The following is an 18,865-nucleotide window of genomic DNA, read 5'->3' as shown; positions in this document are numbered from 1 at the left end:
TAATGACTAATAAACTGAATCAGGTGTGTTAAATAATGCTGAAATATGCAGTGATTGAAAACCCCCAGCTAGCGCAAGGCTCTTTATTACTTGAGTTAAAACCTACAAACTTTTGGAAACCGGCCCAGATTTTTAACAACTAAGCCACACTTGAGCAAAGTTGCTGCTTGAATCAAAGCTCATCTAGAAATCTGCATGAGAGCAGATGCCCATCAATAATAAAGCGACTCTAAGAGTCTACAACTGAATGACTGATGAATGTCTAACTGGGTTTGTGATGTGCAGCATCAGTCAGAGGCTTTAGGTAAGTGTATAAATGACAGACTGGGCCATGTAGTGGACAAGTGCAGAGAGAGAGGATGGACAGATGGTGGTACATAAGAACTGGAGCCCAGTTAGTCCTTCATGCCCATCTCAGCCAGATGGCTCCTTCAGAAGATTAATAACACACCCAGCAGTGCCTGTCTGGTCCAGTAGGGGGCACAGTGGAATATGCACCTTTTGGTTTGGAGATTTACCTACTCTCCAGCAGACTCCAGGCCCAACCCTGCTTCAACACACCTGCCTGTACATTATGAGTCAACCTGAATACCACCATTAGAGCTGGTTTAGTGTGTCACTGGTGGTGTATGATGTTAGGGAGGTCCTAAATTTCACCCATAAAATGTAAATAACATCAACATTTACTGAACCTGGAGAAGTTCAAAACCCCTACAACTTCATTTGTCTTGATCTTAAATCTTAATTTGTGTTTTTAAATATTAACCAAAGAAACCGGAGATCCCTTGACTGAAAATCAATGTAACTCCAAGAACGCCATAAAGGCATCATGAAATGATCTATATAAAAGTTAGTCATCCAAGTTCCCATATAGTAAACATGGTGCAGAGAATAAACCTTACTTGCTCCCGAGCATCACATGCATGTTTGGGCTTCTGTGTTTGCTTTATGTGATGTATCAATCTATGTGTAGATCATTGTTTAGTAGGGAATAGAGTGTTTAGTATGTGGAATTTAGCATTTCTCTAACTGCCTCCCATTCGATAATTGCTATAAGCTTTTTTAGTTTCAACATTGAACAGTCTCAGCTTTTATACAGTCTTAGCTTTTATACAGTCTTAGCTTTTTTCACATCAGGATAAAGAAGGATAGTGTGCAAATAAACTGACAATCTCTTCATTTTTCGTTACAAGTAACGGCACTAAATAAACAGAATAACGTGGACAAAATAAATAAGTAAATACAATTTAAAGTTCACATACATATATACACATTTCAAGCTATAAATAACAATAGATCTGTCTTTTGTTAAAAAAATGATTCAAAAGTTTATCTAAATTTGTAATTTTGCTAACATTTATGAAAACAATTTAAATAGCTGCAATTATTAGACGTGTTGTTAAAAAAGGGGACATTCTGAATGTTTGCTTTTGGCCCAGATTTTTCATTTGGGTGCATGACTATTATTAACGTAAATAAAATCTAAAGTAAATGAAATCTCCTTTCATAGTTGATTGTTTATGATCTTTTGGTTATTTAAACTTTCAAAGGAGTGAAAGGGGTTTCAACAGAAATAAACATTTTGTGCAAGTTTCATTAGAAATAAATTTTGAACACATCAACAAGGGTAAACTATCCCTTTAAATAAATCCTATAAGTCTATCTCAAACGTGAATAAAATGTGATCACGACAAAGTCAAAGAAAGAGCAGAAGCAAACCACAGAATCCCTGCTGAATTGTAGTATTTCTCACCTGGATATGGCACTCTGCCCTTGGTGACCAGCTCAGTCAGCAGGATCCCGAAGGACCAGACGTCAGATTTAATAGTGAATCGGCCGTACAGAGCTGCTTCTGGTGCAGTCCACTTAATGGGGAACTTGGCTCCTAGAGGAACAATGGCACACAATCTTTAATTACTGCAGCAGACTAGATGCCTATTACTAAAGCAAAGCAAATCTCAGCATTCTAAAACATCCAGTCTACTAAAACATTACTTGCATCAGTGGATACAAGTAGGGAAAAATAAACCTTATTCGCCACTGATGCAGAAAAATTTTTCACACAGCCGAAAGAAAATGAGCCATCCTATTCATCGATTATAAATGATCATTAATATACATCTACAAATACAACTGCATGTACTGAGGGTGTGGGTATGGGGTGTCTTTTTTCACTTTACTGCTCAGAGGCCTTTGCACTGTCTAAACTCTCTGCTGGGAAAAATAAATAAATAAATAAATAAATAAATAAATAAATAAATAAATAAATAAATAAATAAATAAATCACCATTTATGCAGGTAATGGCGAGTCAACTAGTTCTTCAATCACAGTGCATTCTGGGAGATAATGGATACAGACAGTAAGTGTGCCTGATTATATGCTGATTGCCTTGTAATTTCCTGCACGATGGCTTTGTTGCCAGTAGCAGCATTTTTCCAGACCTGGATATTTCATCCCATACATTTTATTTATGATCATTTACTTTTATTAACCCTGAAAAAAGGTCAGCTATAGTGAATTTAAATACAACTTGTTTATATTAATATTTGAATTAATGTTTAACTGGGTTTATATTAATGTTTAGGAACATAAAAATTCGAGTTACCGATGACAAATTCATTAATTAACAATTATTCTTCCAAATATAATGCATATTTGTAAATTTACATTCTCAACATGCATTATATACAAGTCTTAAAGTACATTATGCGGTCCGACAGCCACAGTTTTTGTCAAACTGTAGTGAGTTTAGTCTTCTGCTTGGCATTCAATGCAGGCAGAGTGACACACAAAGGTGAAGAGGCTAAATAAGTGCTGATAATAGTAGAATATTGCATGGCTCTGAGAGAATCAGATTCTAGAACAGTTGTATAAATTAAAAAGACCTCTAAACTAAAAGTTGCTCAAGGGTAGAATAAAATTAACAATATAAGGGTTTAAAATAATCTTTTGATCTATGTCCTTGGTCAACTTTTCATTCACAACCTAAACCCAGAGTGAATGAAAATATATATTTTATTGTTACATTATAATATAAGAATGCACTGCTCACGCAGCATTCTGATACACCAGAAAGAGAGACCATAAATTACCATAAAATTCAAATTCTTTTAGTTGTATATGTGATTGGAATTTAAAGTACATAATAATTGTAATCATTTCAAATATTCACAATCAGATAAATGATGACCAGGAAATTATGCAACTACTCCTTCAGGCATATTTATAAAAGCGTTCACATTTTTTGCTTCCACTTCCTCGTTCCATTTTTCATTCCTAACATGAAAGCAGTAGAATACTATTGTAGTAATGTAATTATTTAAATGTGAAATATTAAATAATAATATTACAACATTAGAATGCACTGCTCACCTAACACATTGCTGAGATAGCAGGACATTCTTTTAGTAGGAAGGCAATGCATGATTGGAATTTAAAAGGCATAATAATTTTAATTATTTTAAATATTCACATTTATCTTCATTACATTCATATTCATTTGATGAATTATGAGCAGGCCCATCAAGCCTAATTATAAAAAGTGTTAATATTTTTATGCACTTTTCATTTACAACCTGAACCCAGTGGAATATTAATCTAGTAATATAATCACATCATTTTTGGGGGGATATTACAGAATTAGAATGCACTGCTCACATTACACTACTGTACGTGAAAGAGAGAGATCAAAAAATTAATCCATTCACTTAAAATTCCCGTAGTCCAATGCATGATTAGAATTTGAAGTAATTATTTAAAATATTCACAATCAGATAAAATGCGAGCAGGAATTTATGCAATTATTGCTTCAAGCTTGATTAGGGAAACTGCTAACATGTTATTTCTGTGCATGTACCTTGTCTAGCAGTGTATTCATTGTCTTCGATCAGTCTAGCCAGGCCAAAGTCGGCGATCTTGCAGACCAGATTGTCTCCCACCAGGATGTTCGCAGCCCTCAGGTCTCTATGTATGTAGTTCATCCTCTCGATGAAGGCCATGCCATCTGCAATCTAGACAAGACAACAGGAAATCAAGCCTCCAGAAACTCACAGCAACCCATAGAAAAGCCAACCTGTCTCTCCACATCTTGTCATGGGAATAATATTTTAGTAACACAGGAATGCTTGTTTTTAAGGTCCCTATGATTTATAAATTTCGCTGTCAACACAGCCAATGTTATTGTCCTGTTTTTTTTGGGAGTATGCTGTTGTATGTTGTTGTATTTGCACTGTCTGTATTTTGCATTGTCGTTGTATTTGCACTGTCTGTATTTTGCATTGTCGTTGTATTTGCACTGTCTGTATTTTGCATTGTCGTTGTATTTGCACTGTCTGTATTTTGCATTGTCGTTGTATTTGCACTGTCTGTATTTTGCATTGTCGTTGTATTTGCACTGTCTGTATTTTGCATTGTCGTTGTATTTGCACTGTCTGTATTTTGCACTGTTGTTGTATTTGCACTGTCTGTATTTTGCACTGTTGTTGTATTTGCACTGTCTGTATTTTGCACTGTGGTTGTATTTGCACTGTCTGTATTTTGCATTGTCGTTGTATTTGCACTGTCTGTATTTTGCACTGTCGTTGTATTTGCACTGTCTGTATTTTGCATTGTTGTTGTATTTGCACTGTCTGTATTTTGCATTGTCGTTGTATTTGCACTGTCTGTATTTTGCACTGTTGTTGTATTTGCACTGTCTGTATTTTGCACTGTGGTTGTATTTGCACTGTCTGTATTTTGCATTGTCGTTGTATTTGCACTGTCTGTATTTTGCACTGTCGTTGTATTTGCACTGTCTGTATTTTGCATTGTCGTTGTATTTGCACTGTCTGTATTTTGCACTGTTGTTGTATTTGCACTGTCTGTATTTTGCATTGTCGTTGTATTTGCACTGTCTGTATTTTGCACTGTGGTTGTATTTGCACTGTCTGTATTTTGCATTGTCGTTGTATTTGCACTGTCTGTATTTTGCATTGTCGTTGTATTTGCACTGTCTGTATTTTGCACTGTTGTTGTATTTGCACTGTCTGTATTTTGCATTGTCGTTGTATTTGCACTGTCTGTATTTTGCACTGTTGTTGTATTTGCACTGTCTGTATTTTGCATTGTCGTTGTATTTGCACTGTCTGTATTTTGCACTGTCGTTGTATTTGCACTGTCTGTATTTTGCACTGTGGTTGTATTTGCACTGTCTGTATTTTGCATTGTCGTTGTATTTGCACTGTCTGTATTTTGCATTGTCGTTGTATTTGCACTGTCTGTATTTTGCACTGTTGTTGTATTTGCACTGTCTGTATTTTGCATTGTCGTTGTATTTGCACTGTCTGTATTTTGCACTGTCGTTGTATTTGCACTGTCTGTATTTTGCATTGTCGTTGTATTTGCACTGTCTGTATTTTGCACTGTCGTTGTATTTGCACTGTCTGTATTTTGCACTGTGGTTGTATTTACACTGTCTGTATTTTGCATTGTCGTTGTATTTGCACTGTCTGTATTTTGCACTGTTGTTGTATTTGCACTGTCTGTATTTTGCATTGTCGTTGTATTTGCACTGTCTGTATTTTGCACTGTTGTTGTATTTGCACTGTCTGTATTTTGCACTGTGGTTGTATTTGCACTGTCTGGAGACAGCGCCTAAGCTTTTCACTCATCACAGCACACTTGCTGCTGATGATGTGACAATAAAAGTGATTTGATTTGATTATATATAATAGAATTTGCCATATTTTGGATTAATAAATCAAAAGTAGTTCTGTACCTAAATCAGATTATGATATGGGCTACATTTTATAAATATGTATAAAAAATGAATAAGAGTGAATGAATAGCACAATTCTGTTTATACAGTTAGTCAGAATTATTAGCCCCCGTTTATTTTTTCCCCAATTTCTGTTTAACAAAGAATATTTTTTCTACACATTTCTAAACATAAAAGTTTTAATAACTTTTCTAATAATAATAGTTGTCTAATATTAATAGTTATTTCTAATAACTGATTTATTTTATCTTTGCCATGATGACAGTTAATAATATTTGACTAGATATTTTTCAAGACACTTCTATACAGCTTAAAGTGACATTTAAAAGCTTAACTAGGTTAATTAAGTTAACTAGGCAGGTTAAGGTAATTAGGCAAGTTATTGTATAACAATGGTTTGTTCTGTAGACTATCGAAGATATATAAAGCTTATAGGGGCTAATAGTTTTGACCTTAAAATGGTTTAAAAAAATATATATATTTAAACTGCTTTTATTTAAGCCAAAATAAATCAAATAAGACTTTCTCCAGAAGAAAGTGTTATCAGACATACTGTGAAAAAATCCTTGCTCTGTTAAACATCATTTAGGAAATATTTAATAAATAAATAAATAAATAATAATAACTCTGGTTTTAACTGTACATACTGAAGCACTTTGTGATGCGTGTTTAATTTTGATATCTAATTTTGATATTTGATATTTAATTTTGATCGTGTTTAACGATGATATCATCGTGTGTGATAAGGAAAGAAAAGTCATTACATATCAATATTAAACTTAACTTGATGAAATTGACAAAAATAATCATAAAAAGCTAACAGTTATAATAAAATTATGAAAATTAGACAAAAAGAAAATGATAGAGCTTATAACAATGCAGTAAAAGTTCATAAATGCCACTGTTAAATGTTAAATTGTATTGTAAGCTTTGTGACATTAATTAGACTTGCATTTTAATTTCTAAAATATAAATTTAACCATTAGTTGACTTGAGAAAAAAGTAAAGAGAAAAAAAAGACTAATTTAACAGGAATAAAAAGACAATGGTCACTGTAAAATGTTCATTTTCATAATGTTTCATTACTTAAATTAATGAGAGAAGCATTTTTATTCATAAAATGTAATTTAACTATTAAAAAGCAGAACAGAAACAAAATAAACACAGAAAAAATGCAATCCAGAAATTCTGAATTTGGCAAAAGTAAACTATAATTTGGGAATAAATAATCAGATTTCTTGCCTAAATGTATCTTCTAAAGGTCAAAAGATCAATCTCATAAAAAAAATGCTGTGATTTAACTAACTTTCAGATGTGAAAACTCTAAATAGCTGCAGATGGGCAGATCTCCAAGGCAAGCAAACAGGTTGCTAAACAAGCTTAAAAGAAAACTCAAAAACTGGAAGCAACCGTCTTGAGGGAATTTGAGAAACAATCTCAGACAGAAAAGCTGTCCAAAAGCTTTTCATAAGCGTCATCTCGCAAACTGGGATGTGTCAGAAAGATTGAAGCCTCAGCCAAGCTCAGCGGCAGTGAAGGGACTTGGGGAGACCAGAAAGAGAGAGGGATGGAGCAGGAGAGAGGAACGTGAGCGAGCAATGGCAAGCTTTTTAAGCGAACTGAGCAGAATTGAGTAGACACATTAAGTGAAGTGGCCCCACAGGAGTGCCGTTTAAGTGCTCCAGGCATTAGGCGGGAAATGAGGATCATAGAGCCAGAGAGAGACACGCGGGCAGCAGGATGTCATATCAGATATTAAATAAATATGACAGGCAGATGGAATCTGAAACTGAAACCCAGGCGCTCTGGGAGAATGCAGCTTGTCCAGGTTCTGCTCATAATCGGGTGGCTGTGTGTGTTACTAAATGTGGAAGAGAACGACAAAGCTGGCTGGTTAGCAGTGCTTGGGTTTCTCTCTCTTACCTGGGCAGCCATATCTACCAGCTGGGGCAGTTTGAGGTATTTACCCTCACCCTCCTTCAAAAAGTCCAGCAAGCTCCCTGAAAGACAAAAGTATTGACATTTCAAACTTTGAACACAGTTTAAAAATGACACAAAGACAAGTTATTAACCATTAATTAAAATCTAATTGAAATTATATTTATAAAATGTAGCGCAGCAATTTTTTCAAGGTACAGTGCCCTATAGAAAAATCTGGGTATGCCTAGTCATAGTCAAATAATAAGAGTTCAGTAGGTCACATTCTACATCAGTTGGACCTGTGTGTGTGTGTATATGTCTATGAAGAAATAAAGCAGGTACTGAAAGTCAGAGCAGAGCTCATTAATATTCATAATATGAGCATTCCAAATATGGTCAATAAGGACCTTCTTGAGCATTTGAGCATTAAGCATTAAATGAGTATTTAATACAGTTTTTGGAGAATTTCTGAACTTGTTGAATCAATGCAGTGTATGTTAAAAAAAAAAACTTTTATTCAGCTCAGAAAAATAAATTTGGAACTATTTCACATTTAATTGAAAATATTTATTTTTATCTAAATTTCGGTTTTAAGAATATTACATTATATTATCTATACAATAAATAAATATATAGTTGGTGTAATGGTGTTGACATTATGCTAGTGACATTATGCTAGTGACATGAAAAAAAAAAAAAAACTTGCAATTTAAAATCCATTTTTACTAGTTTTTATGCCTCCAAAATGCAAAAAGTAAATAAAAAATCTTTCTGTAGCTAGTTAAAATTGGTGTTGTGTAAACACCTCTAAACCTTACAAAATATTTATCAAATTAATTTCTCAAATTACTAATGCATATTGATCAAGTTGCTGTTGTGTCATTGCTTAAACTGTTAAATTAACGCACGAAGAAAGAAAAGAATGAGAGTGTCAGCTACCTTTGCCCATGTATTCAGTGACGATGTAAATTGGCTCTTCAGACACAACAGCATACAGCGGAACAAGCTTATCATGCCGGAGCTTCTTCATGATCTGGGCCTCCTGCAGGAAGGCCTCAGGAGACATGGTGCCCGGCTTCAGGGTCTTTATAGCTACTTTTGTCGTGCCATTCCAAGTGCCTAGAAAAAGGGAAAAGAAACTAATCCTAAATAAATCTTCATTACTTTGGTAGAAAAAGTATTAGGAATGATTTGATAACTCATCAGTGGATTACCCTCATGACTGCAAAACCTAATGATAAAGAAATGTGGCTGAGGATATCACACATGCGCACGCACGCACGCACGCACGCACGCACACACACACACACACACAATTTAATACAAAAAAAGTGGATGTAACGGAAATAAATAATCTTTCAAAACAATCTAACAATGCATCTTTGCTAGTTTTTGAGAAAACTGTTTAAACTGCCATGGCACAGACTGCAGCTCATGACAGAATGGTTATGTGGAAGCTATTGTGCATGTTGAAACAAACATACACAAACAATAAGAGAAATTCCTCACATTGCTGATATGAGGTGGCATGCCGGAGCTTGCAGAAAGACAAGTTTTACTAGAGATGATGACAGACAAATACCTAATAACAGCCTTTTACACTTCACTCTAGTTTATAAACTCTTCTGTATTTTTCCCATGTAGAAAATTTTGAATGAATCTGAAGTTTAATGCGTAATTCTGTTTTGTATATACATAGTTCAGCATTTTATGCGAGTGACAGCCACATTAAATAACCAAATTAACCCCTGACAAATGTATTGTGACAAACACACTGAAAGAAACTCTATGCAGTATATATGGCACTCAACAACAAGTCGCTACTTACAATTACATGCATATCAGAGCTAAGTGTCTCATTTGGATGTACACAGTGCAAGAAAATCCCAGAAAAAGAGGTACTAGACTTGACTCGTTTGTGTTGCCAGATCTTGCTTGAAAAAAACAGTACAATAATAAACTTAATAAAGTCCAAGAGATTTCTTCTGAAGACCAAAGTATCATAACTTGCACCTTCCTACTTTCAAAACTCCATCAACTCTGTTTATGAGAGTATCCTAAACAGCAAGCCTAAAGAAGTTTATAATAAGTGGATATGGCAACACTTCAAGAGCACACTGTGTAAAACTTTTAAACATTAACACAACATAAAACTTCGGTTGAAAATGAATTGGTTAAAACTACAAATCAAAATGAATGTTTGGTCACTGTGATATTACTTTTGTCTAAAAATATTAGATACCAAAGGCTTAAGATGCCAGGTAATTGCTGTGGTTTCCACCAAACAACAGTTTCAGTCGGGTGTAATTTAGGGATTCACTTCATTATTTAAATGCAGTAGTCACTCCTAAAACTTTATAGTGTGTGTAAGTCTATGCAAGTGTAAATCTTGGTGAAGTGACAATGTATAAAGCAATTTGGCTAAATAACAGTCATAAATTATGAACTGAAACTAGGGTGTGTGATATTAATTGTATACAATAATTATGATAATTGCGGCTTTAATGATGTGTGAGCTGACAAACACACAAACACATCTTGAGAGCATTGATTGTGTGATGAAGTCTATTAAAATGGCACAAAAATTTGAGTTATGAAAGCAAAAAAGTAATGTACGGGATAAGCAAGTCATACTAAATTGTACGAATGAGATCGTACAAATTCACACAAATTAGCCACTAAATCAAAAAGTTACAAACTGCCGTGAGATTGTGTTGGTAATACACACAAATCATTACATGCACTGAAGTGTGGTTATCTCCAATATCAGCAAGTGAGCATGATCGCATATGCTATTTTGATTTTATTCAGCAGTTCAACAAACTAGAAGTTAATACTGAGTGAGTTTACATATTGGGATATCATTTTTTAAAATCCCAAACAAAGTAAGAGCAGAACAACTATCAAAACTGAATGAACCAGTTTTTAAACAAACAGAGCAAGACAGTAATTCTATGACTCATTCGTGAAGACGGTGGTTGTTTCTCAATATGCGTTCTTCACCGTTCTTGTGTCCTTGTGTAATGCCAACATCAGTTGCTAAAGTTCCGTTTTAAAACTCAAGACCGCAAGAACGGAGGACGCGTGAACTCAAAACTCGCCCTAGAATTCCCAGAAGTCTGTGCGGCTAATTCTGAATAAAGGAGGTGGGAAGCACAGCATTCTATACCTGTTTAATATTAAAGTTCAGAGATATAATTTATTTATCTCAGAGGTTTCCCTAAATAAGACAGTGAAAGTAAACATTAACATGAAAATCCTGCTTGAACACATTGAGGGTGTTTATTTGCTGATATTCATATTAAAATCAGTTTTATTTGTATTGTGCAAAGTATATTTGTAAGGGTTTTCAGAATCAGAATCAGAAAGAGCTTTATTGCCAGGTATGTTCACACATACGAGGAATTTGTTTTTGTGACAGATCTTGTACAGTGCAACAGGATTACAGAGACAGGACAAAAAACAGATAATAAATATATATAAAAAAAAATAAAAAAATAATAAAAATAAAAAAAATGTTTGTGCATGTTATGTGCATATATCGAAAAGGAAAAAACAATCAATTGTTGTATGAATATTGTAATGTTTAAATAAAATGATTAAAGGTCATGTGACTATCAGGAAGAATGCAGCCTCTCATTTCTCAAAGGATGCGTTCTGTGTTCTCGCGGTCTCCAGAGTTCGTTCTTCTAAGGTAACCTGACAAGAACGGCCTCCTCGAGAATGCAAGTTCGTTCTCTGCATTCTTGAAATTGAGAAACAGCCAGTGTCTTGCTTAATTATGAATCAGTTGTTTTGAACAAATCACTTTAATAAATGATTCTATGAATCACTCAATGAGAAGAACCTGCCATGACCTATGCTTTAATAAACACGTTAAGGGTAGATCTTATTTGATACTTTTATTTATGATTACTAAACAAATCTCCCAAAACATTGAGATGCCTCTATTGATGCCAAAATGTTAGTTGTCTATTAAAGTGTGAGCTCTCTAGTTGTATGTGCATGTCTTACCCATCCAGACCTCTCCGAAGCAGCCCTGACCCAGCTTGAGCTCCAGACGCAGGGACTCTCGAGGAATTTCCCATGCATCTTTAGCCAGACCCTGAGTTTGGGGCTTCACCGTCGGACACACTGTAGTGAGTCGATAACACAGCCCATCTGCATGCTCTACAAACACACACACACAACACAGTGATGTCAGAGTGAGCATGTGAGGTGAATGAGACTTGTTTCCCTTAAGGAAGTTAGGTAAATTATACTCAATTGTAGACAACATACAATTGTCAAGTCAAATCTCCTTAAAAAAAGCAGTACAGTACAGAGTGAGAGAAGTAAAGAAAAATGAATTAAATAAGGTGTGTGCTATGTTCACAAATTTCACATAATAGGGGCTCATAAAAGAGCAAGACTACTAAATGACCTGGTGAGGGTAAAAGTCATTAATTCATCACTTATCCAGCTTTAAAGCCCATTAGTCACTGTCTTTCAACAACATGATTAAAACCTTTACGAAGCAGGTTGCATAGCGAGCGCTAGACAAGGACTGATGGCCTTTCATTACGCCTTGACATTCTTCAGATAAGACGAATCTGAACAGCAAATTTGTTACTTTCACACACTCTTGAGTCTGCGACAGTTTGTGTGAAATGCCTGACAGAAATCAAGTCATTTAATTTCTCCATTTTTTTATTTCATTAAAAAATATAGACATTAATAGTGACCTGGACACCCCAACTATATAATTTTTATTTACCAAGGATGCATTAAATCACAGGTGTCAAATACAGTTCCTGGAGGGGCGCAGCTCCTCAGTTTAATTCCAACCCTGCTTTAACACACTTACCTGTAGGTTTCGAACATAACTGAAGGACTCAATTACTTTGATCAGGTGTGTTTAATTAGGGTTGAACGTAAACTGTGCAGAGCTGTGGCCATCCAGAAACTGGATTTGACACCTGTGCATTAAATTGATCAAAATACATATAAAATATTTTTATATCAAATTAATAATATAAAAATAATAATAAATCAAGATTTATTTTTATTAAAAGCAGCACAAAGCCATTCTATAACATTCTCAAGGTATGATGTATTTTTGAGTTTAATAACAAGATGGAGGGAAACATTTTAAGAGAAACTAAGAGCACGGAAAAAAAAAAACTTCACTTGGGGGCGTTGAAGGTCTTCTATTTAAAGTCTTTCAACCATTTCTATCCTGACGTTCCTTTGTAGGTGGTGTATTGTAAAGCTAGAACAGAATAGGTACACACTGTTCTACTGTAAATGTTTGTCTAAGGAGATGGTATGGCTGTATGATTAAGCAAGTCCCAAATGACGTACTACATGCTATGTAGATATACATTAATAATCAGTCAACTGATTGTATAAACTCAAAGGTATTTTGTATATAATTGTCCATCATTTTACACTTCTCCCATTTAAAAAACATGATTTTATGGGTTTCATCAAGCTAAATTTAAAACTTTAAAATCCTAAGACCATTTTAAGACTATAATGATTGAAATTTTAGATTACACAAGGTGCTAAAAACGCTGAAGATTTTTTAATGGCCAAGTTAAAACCTTATAAAAACCCATAAAAAAATAAATGTTTATTGTAAGAAAGATAATTAGATCATAATAATGAGTAAATAGATTTAATAAATTAACATTTCTTAAAACTTTTATTGAAATATATTGTTACTAATTGTATTGGTGTTGGCCTGATTAGGAGTAGCTTTAAAATGAACATAGGAAAATTAAGACCAGTTTAAATGATTTAAAACCTACAACACAATATTTCAGTGGATTTAAGACTTTCTAAGACCTGCAGATACCCTGATAAGGTATAGCACATTCAGGGCATTTAAAAAGTGTATGTCTTCCTTTCAGAAGTCCAAGTGAAAAACACTAATTTCCACTAATTATTCAAAAAAGACAGAATACAATAGTGCATACGTATTCAAACTGGGATGCATCTATAAACTTTATTGACATGCTAGCAATTAGTGTGGCAAAAAAGCTAAAAATGTTGATTAAAAGGACGCCACATACTTTTGCCATTAAGTTTGAGTCAAGCAATTCTACATGTAGCGTTATGCTGGTGAGGTAAACAACACTTAGTTGACGGCTTGACAAAAACCACTATTAGCATGATTGATGGTTGTTCTTTAGGGAGACTGACGTGAGCTACAAGAGCGCTGGTAGGACACTCGCGTAACGTCTCATAAGATCAAAGAGGTGTGGATGTCAGAAGGCCTCTCAGACGTTCTCCTGTGTAAACTAAGCCAAGATTAACTGACAGTCTGGGTGAACGGGGACATGTTTCTCTCAGCAGATGTCAGGCACCTGTTAGCACTAGTCACAGCGAGAACGCTAGGCTTCAAATCTTCTGTACTCCACACAACGCCTCTGGCCATGTTAATGCTTGTAATAAACCATTAATGTACATTTGAGCTAAAAGAAAGTACAAACAAACAATTGTATTTCCTTAGGATTACCCCTCACAATTTGGGTTAAGGGTTTTGTTTTTTTAAAGGGCACCTATGATGAAAATCAACTTTTGTAAGCTGTTTAGACAGAACTGTGTGTAAGTAAAGTGTGACCACAGTCATATTGGAGTGATATAAAGACCATAAGTCTCTTTTTTTTAGATTTCCTGTTGTTAAAATTGGATCCAAATCCCTCCCATTTTGAGGCCCACAACAACGTGACGTAGGAGTGCTGTTTCCCCGCCCACCGCACTGACTGACAGACGCATATTACCATGTCTCTATAGTAACGCATATATGTAATAATATCATATCAACAAGACAGGGCATGTTCAAAGCAACTGGGATTTAAAGATTTGTTGAGCTCGCTGTGATCATCAATCATCATCAAATGTGATCAAGAATGAGTTTTACAAGTTTAAACATTGAAACATGTTTGAAACATTGCATTATTGTAATGAATTACAGCAATTTTACCGTCTTTACTTTATCACCACAGCCGCATGTCAGTACAATTATAAAAGACGACGCTTCAATCCTGGTTGAAGGATGTGAATTAGGATTATTTTGTACATTAATCCAATGTACAAATATCCATACCGCATTGGATATTAACCTGTATCCTGTCACAAACTTAAACGCGCCAGTTAAACGTGCGTGCTGTGTGTAACTTTGTAATGACATCATTGTGACTGACTGTTGTAGAAAGGCTTGAATTATCTCCACAACAAATACATCAAATAATCATTGGGAAAGTTCTTACTGTATCATTTCACACAAACGTTACGTTAGATCATGTCTGTAACTGTGTTGTTTATTACACAGCCGAGGCAGAGATTGAGGCACACTCTGACAGGCACATGGGAACAGTGGGCGGGGAGAACTAGCATCAAAGGCTCAGGCCACAAAAACAGCTACATTGTGCCCAGAGTAGAAAATCCAATATTCAGAAAGGTATAATAAATAGTCTGATGGGTGTTTTGAGCTGAAACTTTACAGATACACTCTGGAGACACAAAAGACTTAGGTAAAATAGGTGCCCTTTAAATCAACCAAAATAATTACAAAAGATTTCATTTTAAATAAATGCTGCTCCTTAGAGCTTCCTATTATTTTTCAAATGAAGCTAAAAAATGTATCAGAGTTAAGAATAAAAAAAGTTTTCACAGATTAATAATTATTTCAAATTTCTTCAGCACCACATTAACACATTTATTGATTTCTGATGGATTTATAGAATGATTTGGAGTAGTCAGATTTGTCAACTTCAACAACACAACTAAAACTTCTAGTCTAAACATTATAGATCTAATTATAAGGTGATTTTATGCATTGTATTTGGAATTGTATATATAAAAGGTTATTGGGTACAGATTTGTAAGAGATTAAATCTCCTGTTTATTACAAAATGTGACTTTGACTCTTAATTTTTTGTTAGGTCTTGCTGATAATAATTTGAAGCGTACAACAAACAGGAAGTTGTTTAACTTTCTTACCTATGCTGCCCATAAGAGTATATTTCTTAAATGGGTATCTGATAAACCACCGACAATATCAGAATGGCATAAAGTAATATTTGATCTTATGTCATTGGAATATATTACCCACTGTTTAAGGGAAAATTGATACTTTTTATCAGATCTTGACTCCTTTCCTCGAGTATGTAGGTCCCAGGTAGAGGATCTGGGTAAATTCAGAATAAAACGTGATAGTGGTTGGTAACTCAGGTGTAATTGAACGGGAGCAGGCGGTCTAACAATACAGCGTTCCCGACAGATAGAAAGAAAGAGAGATAGAGAGAGAGAGAGAGAGAAAGAGAGAGAGAGAGCATGGTGCTGTGTGTGTGTGAGAGAGAGAATGGGAGAGAGTGCGTGTATCTGTCGTGGGGCTGTGTGTCACTTGTTATAGATTCTAGCATCCAGCTGGGTGTTTTTGGGAGGCATTTTAATGGCTATACATTTACATGCTTCCTTGGCCCAATATGTACCTGCTATGTGTATAGAATAATGCTAATATGATAAATGAAACACAATCAGCAGCTGGCAAACATTTTAAGCGGATATGTTTGTAAATCTGACTCTCCAGCCACAAACCTCACCGCTTGTCTCAACACAAAGGGGCAAAAAAAAAAAAAAAAAAAAAAAAAAAAAAAAAAAAAAAAAAACATTTAGCCTACAATCCTTGCACAACCTACACTTTTATCGGTTATCTCTCTCTTTTGGTAGTACCCAATTTTAATGTGAGATTTTGGAAACCAGATCTGAATTTAGCAGGAACGGTAGGGTCGGGCAGCAGGTGAACAAAAGCTGAATATATAGCAGGAGTGGTCGGGTGTGGAATATAACCTGGCGGGGGCGGAACTAAAAATTCAGTCCTGTGCAGATCTCTAGTCCCAGGATTTCAGGTACTTTTTTGCAAAACCTTAGATCACCATAAACCTTAGTTAATTTAAGTATTTCTTAATTATTATTACTTTGCGTATTTTTATTTGTCTTATTTTTTATCTTTATTATGTGCTGTGATAACGCTGTGATGTTGAGAGATTTGTTGGCTGTATTCTGTGGATATTGTTCAGTTTTTTTTAAATAAAGGCCAAAAAAAATCTAATTATGAGAAAAATACAAAAGCTGCATGCTGTGCTACACTTTTTTTACAAGTTAAATTGAAAAATTAAACACCACTAAGATAAGTTATTTTTGACAGCCTTGAAAAATAAATGCACCTTTTTATTTTAAACACGTACATTTTTCTGACCTAAAACGTTTGAAGACAATACACAATTGAAGCCATAATATTATATAACTTCAGTATGACTCAAAATGTTGGCGCAGCTGAACATGCTAACCTGTGTAATGCTTCACCAGTTTCTGTAGGGTGTCAAACTGAGCCCTTGTAGTGATGTAATAGCCTCCGTTGTCAAGCTTTCGGATTTTGTAGTGTTTCACGTTGTCTCCCTTCATCTCATCCCAGTCTCGTATTGAAAGAGAGTAAGCTCCTGCCAGGAGAGTGAGGAATGGATTAAAAATAACTCTGCTTTAGTTGTATATGTCCTAGGATGAATAGCGGTTAACTTACCTTTAGTGGTCTCACTTTCTCGGACCAAAAAGGTGCCCCGTTGGTTTCCGGGAAGAAGCAGCAGTCGCTCAGCATCTTTACGACCCATTTTCCCAAAGTACCATCTGTGAGGTAAAAATAAATATATTGGTCAGCCATCTTAAAACGGTTTAGAATGTGGCGGAACAACCATTTTGATCATTCATTTTTAAAACTCATTTATACTTTTAATTGATATATGAAGTCTTAATGAAGGATTTATTTCAATACTTCCTACTGTATTTCTTTGGTGCAGCATTAAAATATATGTTAAAAAGACACAAAGACATTAATTCAGTGGAAATGATTTACAAAAATGAACTGAAATTAAATCAACATTGTTATATTAGTAATACCAGTATAAAAACTTATTAAAGCCTTGTAACTTATTTGTGTCTTTAATTTACTGCATCTTTTTCATTGCAACATGCCCAAACTCGGTCCTGGAGGGCCGGTGTCCTATGCATATATATATGCATATTTATATCGAAATACAGGAAATGAGTTTAAAAATAATATCACCAGTATTGAAAAAAAATCTATCGCGATATATATTGATATCATATATGATATTATTATTGTCCAGCCCTAACTTCATTCAAAAAACATAAAAAAAGACATTTGCGCTACACAACTGTTTTTTTTTTATTTTTTATTTTTAAGTGTGAAGGGTTATTTAACCATAATCACATCAGCATAGATCACATCTTGCTCATTTTACCCTTTGAATTGAACACGCTTTCAAACTGGAATCTTGGCAGAATATCCTCCTGTGATGTCCACTTCACAGGACACTTACAATCAAACGGAACAAATCTCTGAAGCGGCAAGAGAAACATACAAAATATGCATAGCAGGGGGCCACGAGGACCAGAATTGAGAACCAATGCCTTAAAGGAGGACAACACTAAACGAAAGTTTGTTGAAAGAACAAACAATAGTCCATTTCTCTCTTTGGACTTAAAAATAAATGAAAAAGTTTTTGATTTGAACATGAGTGATAATTTTACAATGTTAATAAATGACAGAACAATGAATAAATAAATAAAAAATAAGAATAAATAAAAAATAGTTTTTGTCTAACGTTAATTTAAGCTATATATTAGCTAAGAATTTAAATTAACTGTTGTTATTATCTGCGTTCATACATACATCATCATTTTAATAATTCGTGATAATTCGTCTATCATATTTTTTGTTTACATTGCACTAAAAGCCACGCACAACTCTCACCACTACAGCGAGATAATTTCTACTGTGTGCCGTGCCTGCATGGCGTGAGTGCGTCGGTCTGCTTGAGAGCCATCCGTGCACCGCTCCCAATATGCGCACGTCTCCATTATGAAATAATGTATGTGCGGAAAATACGCAACATGTAGCAATATATAGTTGATCCAATGTGCGTGCGTATTGCTAAACTTTGTTTAGTTGCAGCAGATTTTTTCCGTGCAACAGAAATGTTGGAGACATACCCGTTACATAAATGCACTAAATCACACTTCAGCAGCGTTTATTTGAGAGCGCACAAGAAGAACTGCGCTCAGTGTTGCCAGATGATGCTGACTGTTTCCAGCCCAAAAGCTGTCGAGATCACAAGCGTTT

General features: G+C 34.8%; 1 protein-coding gene across 1 annotated transcript in view; it reads right to left on the bottom strand.

Moving 5' to 3' along the window:
• The window catches only part of yes1 (YES proto-oncogene 1, Src family tyrosine kinase), a 54,781-nt gene that overhangs the window by 6,662 nt on the left and 29,254 nt on the right, over positions 1-18,865 (bottom strand). The window contains exons 5-11 of the mRNA XM_056477155.1: positions 17,246-17,349; positions 17,016-17,165; positions 11,692-11,847; positions 8,617-8,796; positions 7,681-7,757; positions 3,859-4,012; positions 1,754-1,885 (exon numbers count right to left, since the gene is read on the bottom strand). Coding sequence (XP_056333130.1) covers positions 1,754-1,885; positions 3,859-4,012; positions 7,681-7,757; positions 8,617-8,796; positions 11,692-11,847; positions 17,016-17,165; positions 17,246-17,349 — 953 coding nt within the window. The remainder of the gene's footprint in view (positions 1-1,753; positions 1,886-3,858; positions 4,013-7,680; positions 7,758-8,616; positions 8,797-11,691; positions 11,848-17,015; positions 17,166-17,245; positions 17,350-18,865) is intronic.

This window comes from Danio aesculapii, chromosome 2 (assembly GCF_903798145.1).
Source record: "Danio aesculapii chromosome 2, fDanAes4.1, whole genome shotgun sequence".
NCBI classification, from domain to species: Eukaryota; Metazoa; Chordata; class Actinopteri; order Cypriniformes; family Danionidae; genus Danio; species Danio aesculapii.
This window is presented reverse-complemented; position numbering and strand designations above follow the sequence as displayed.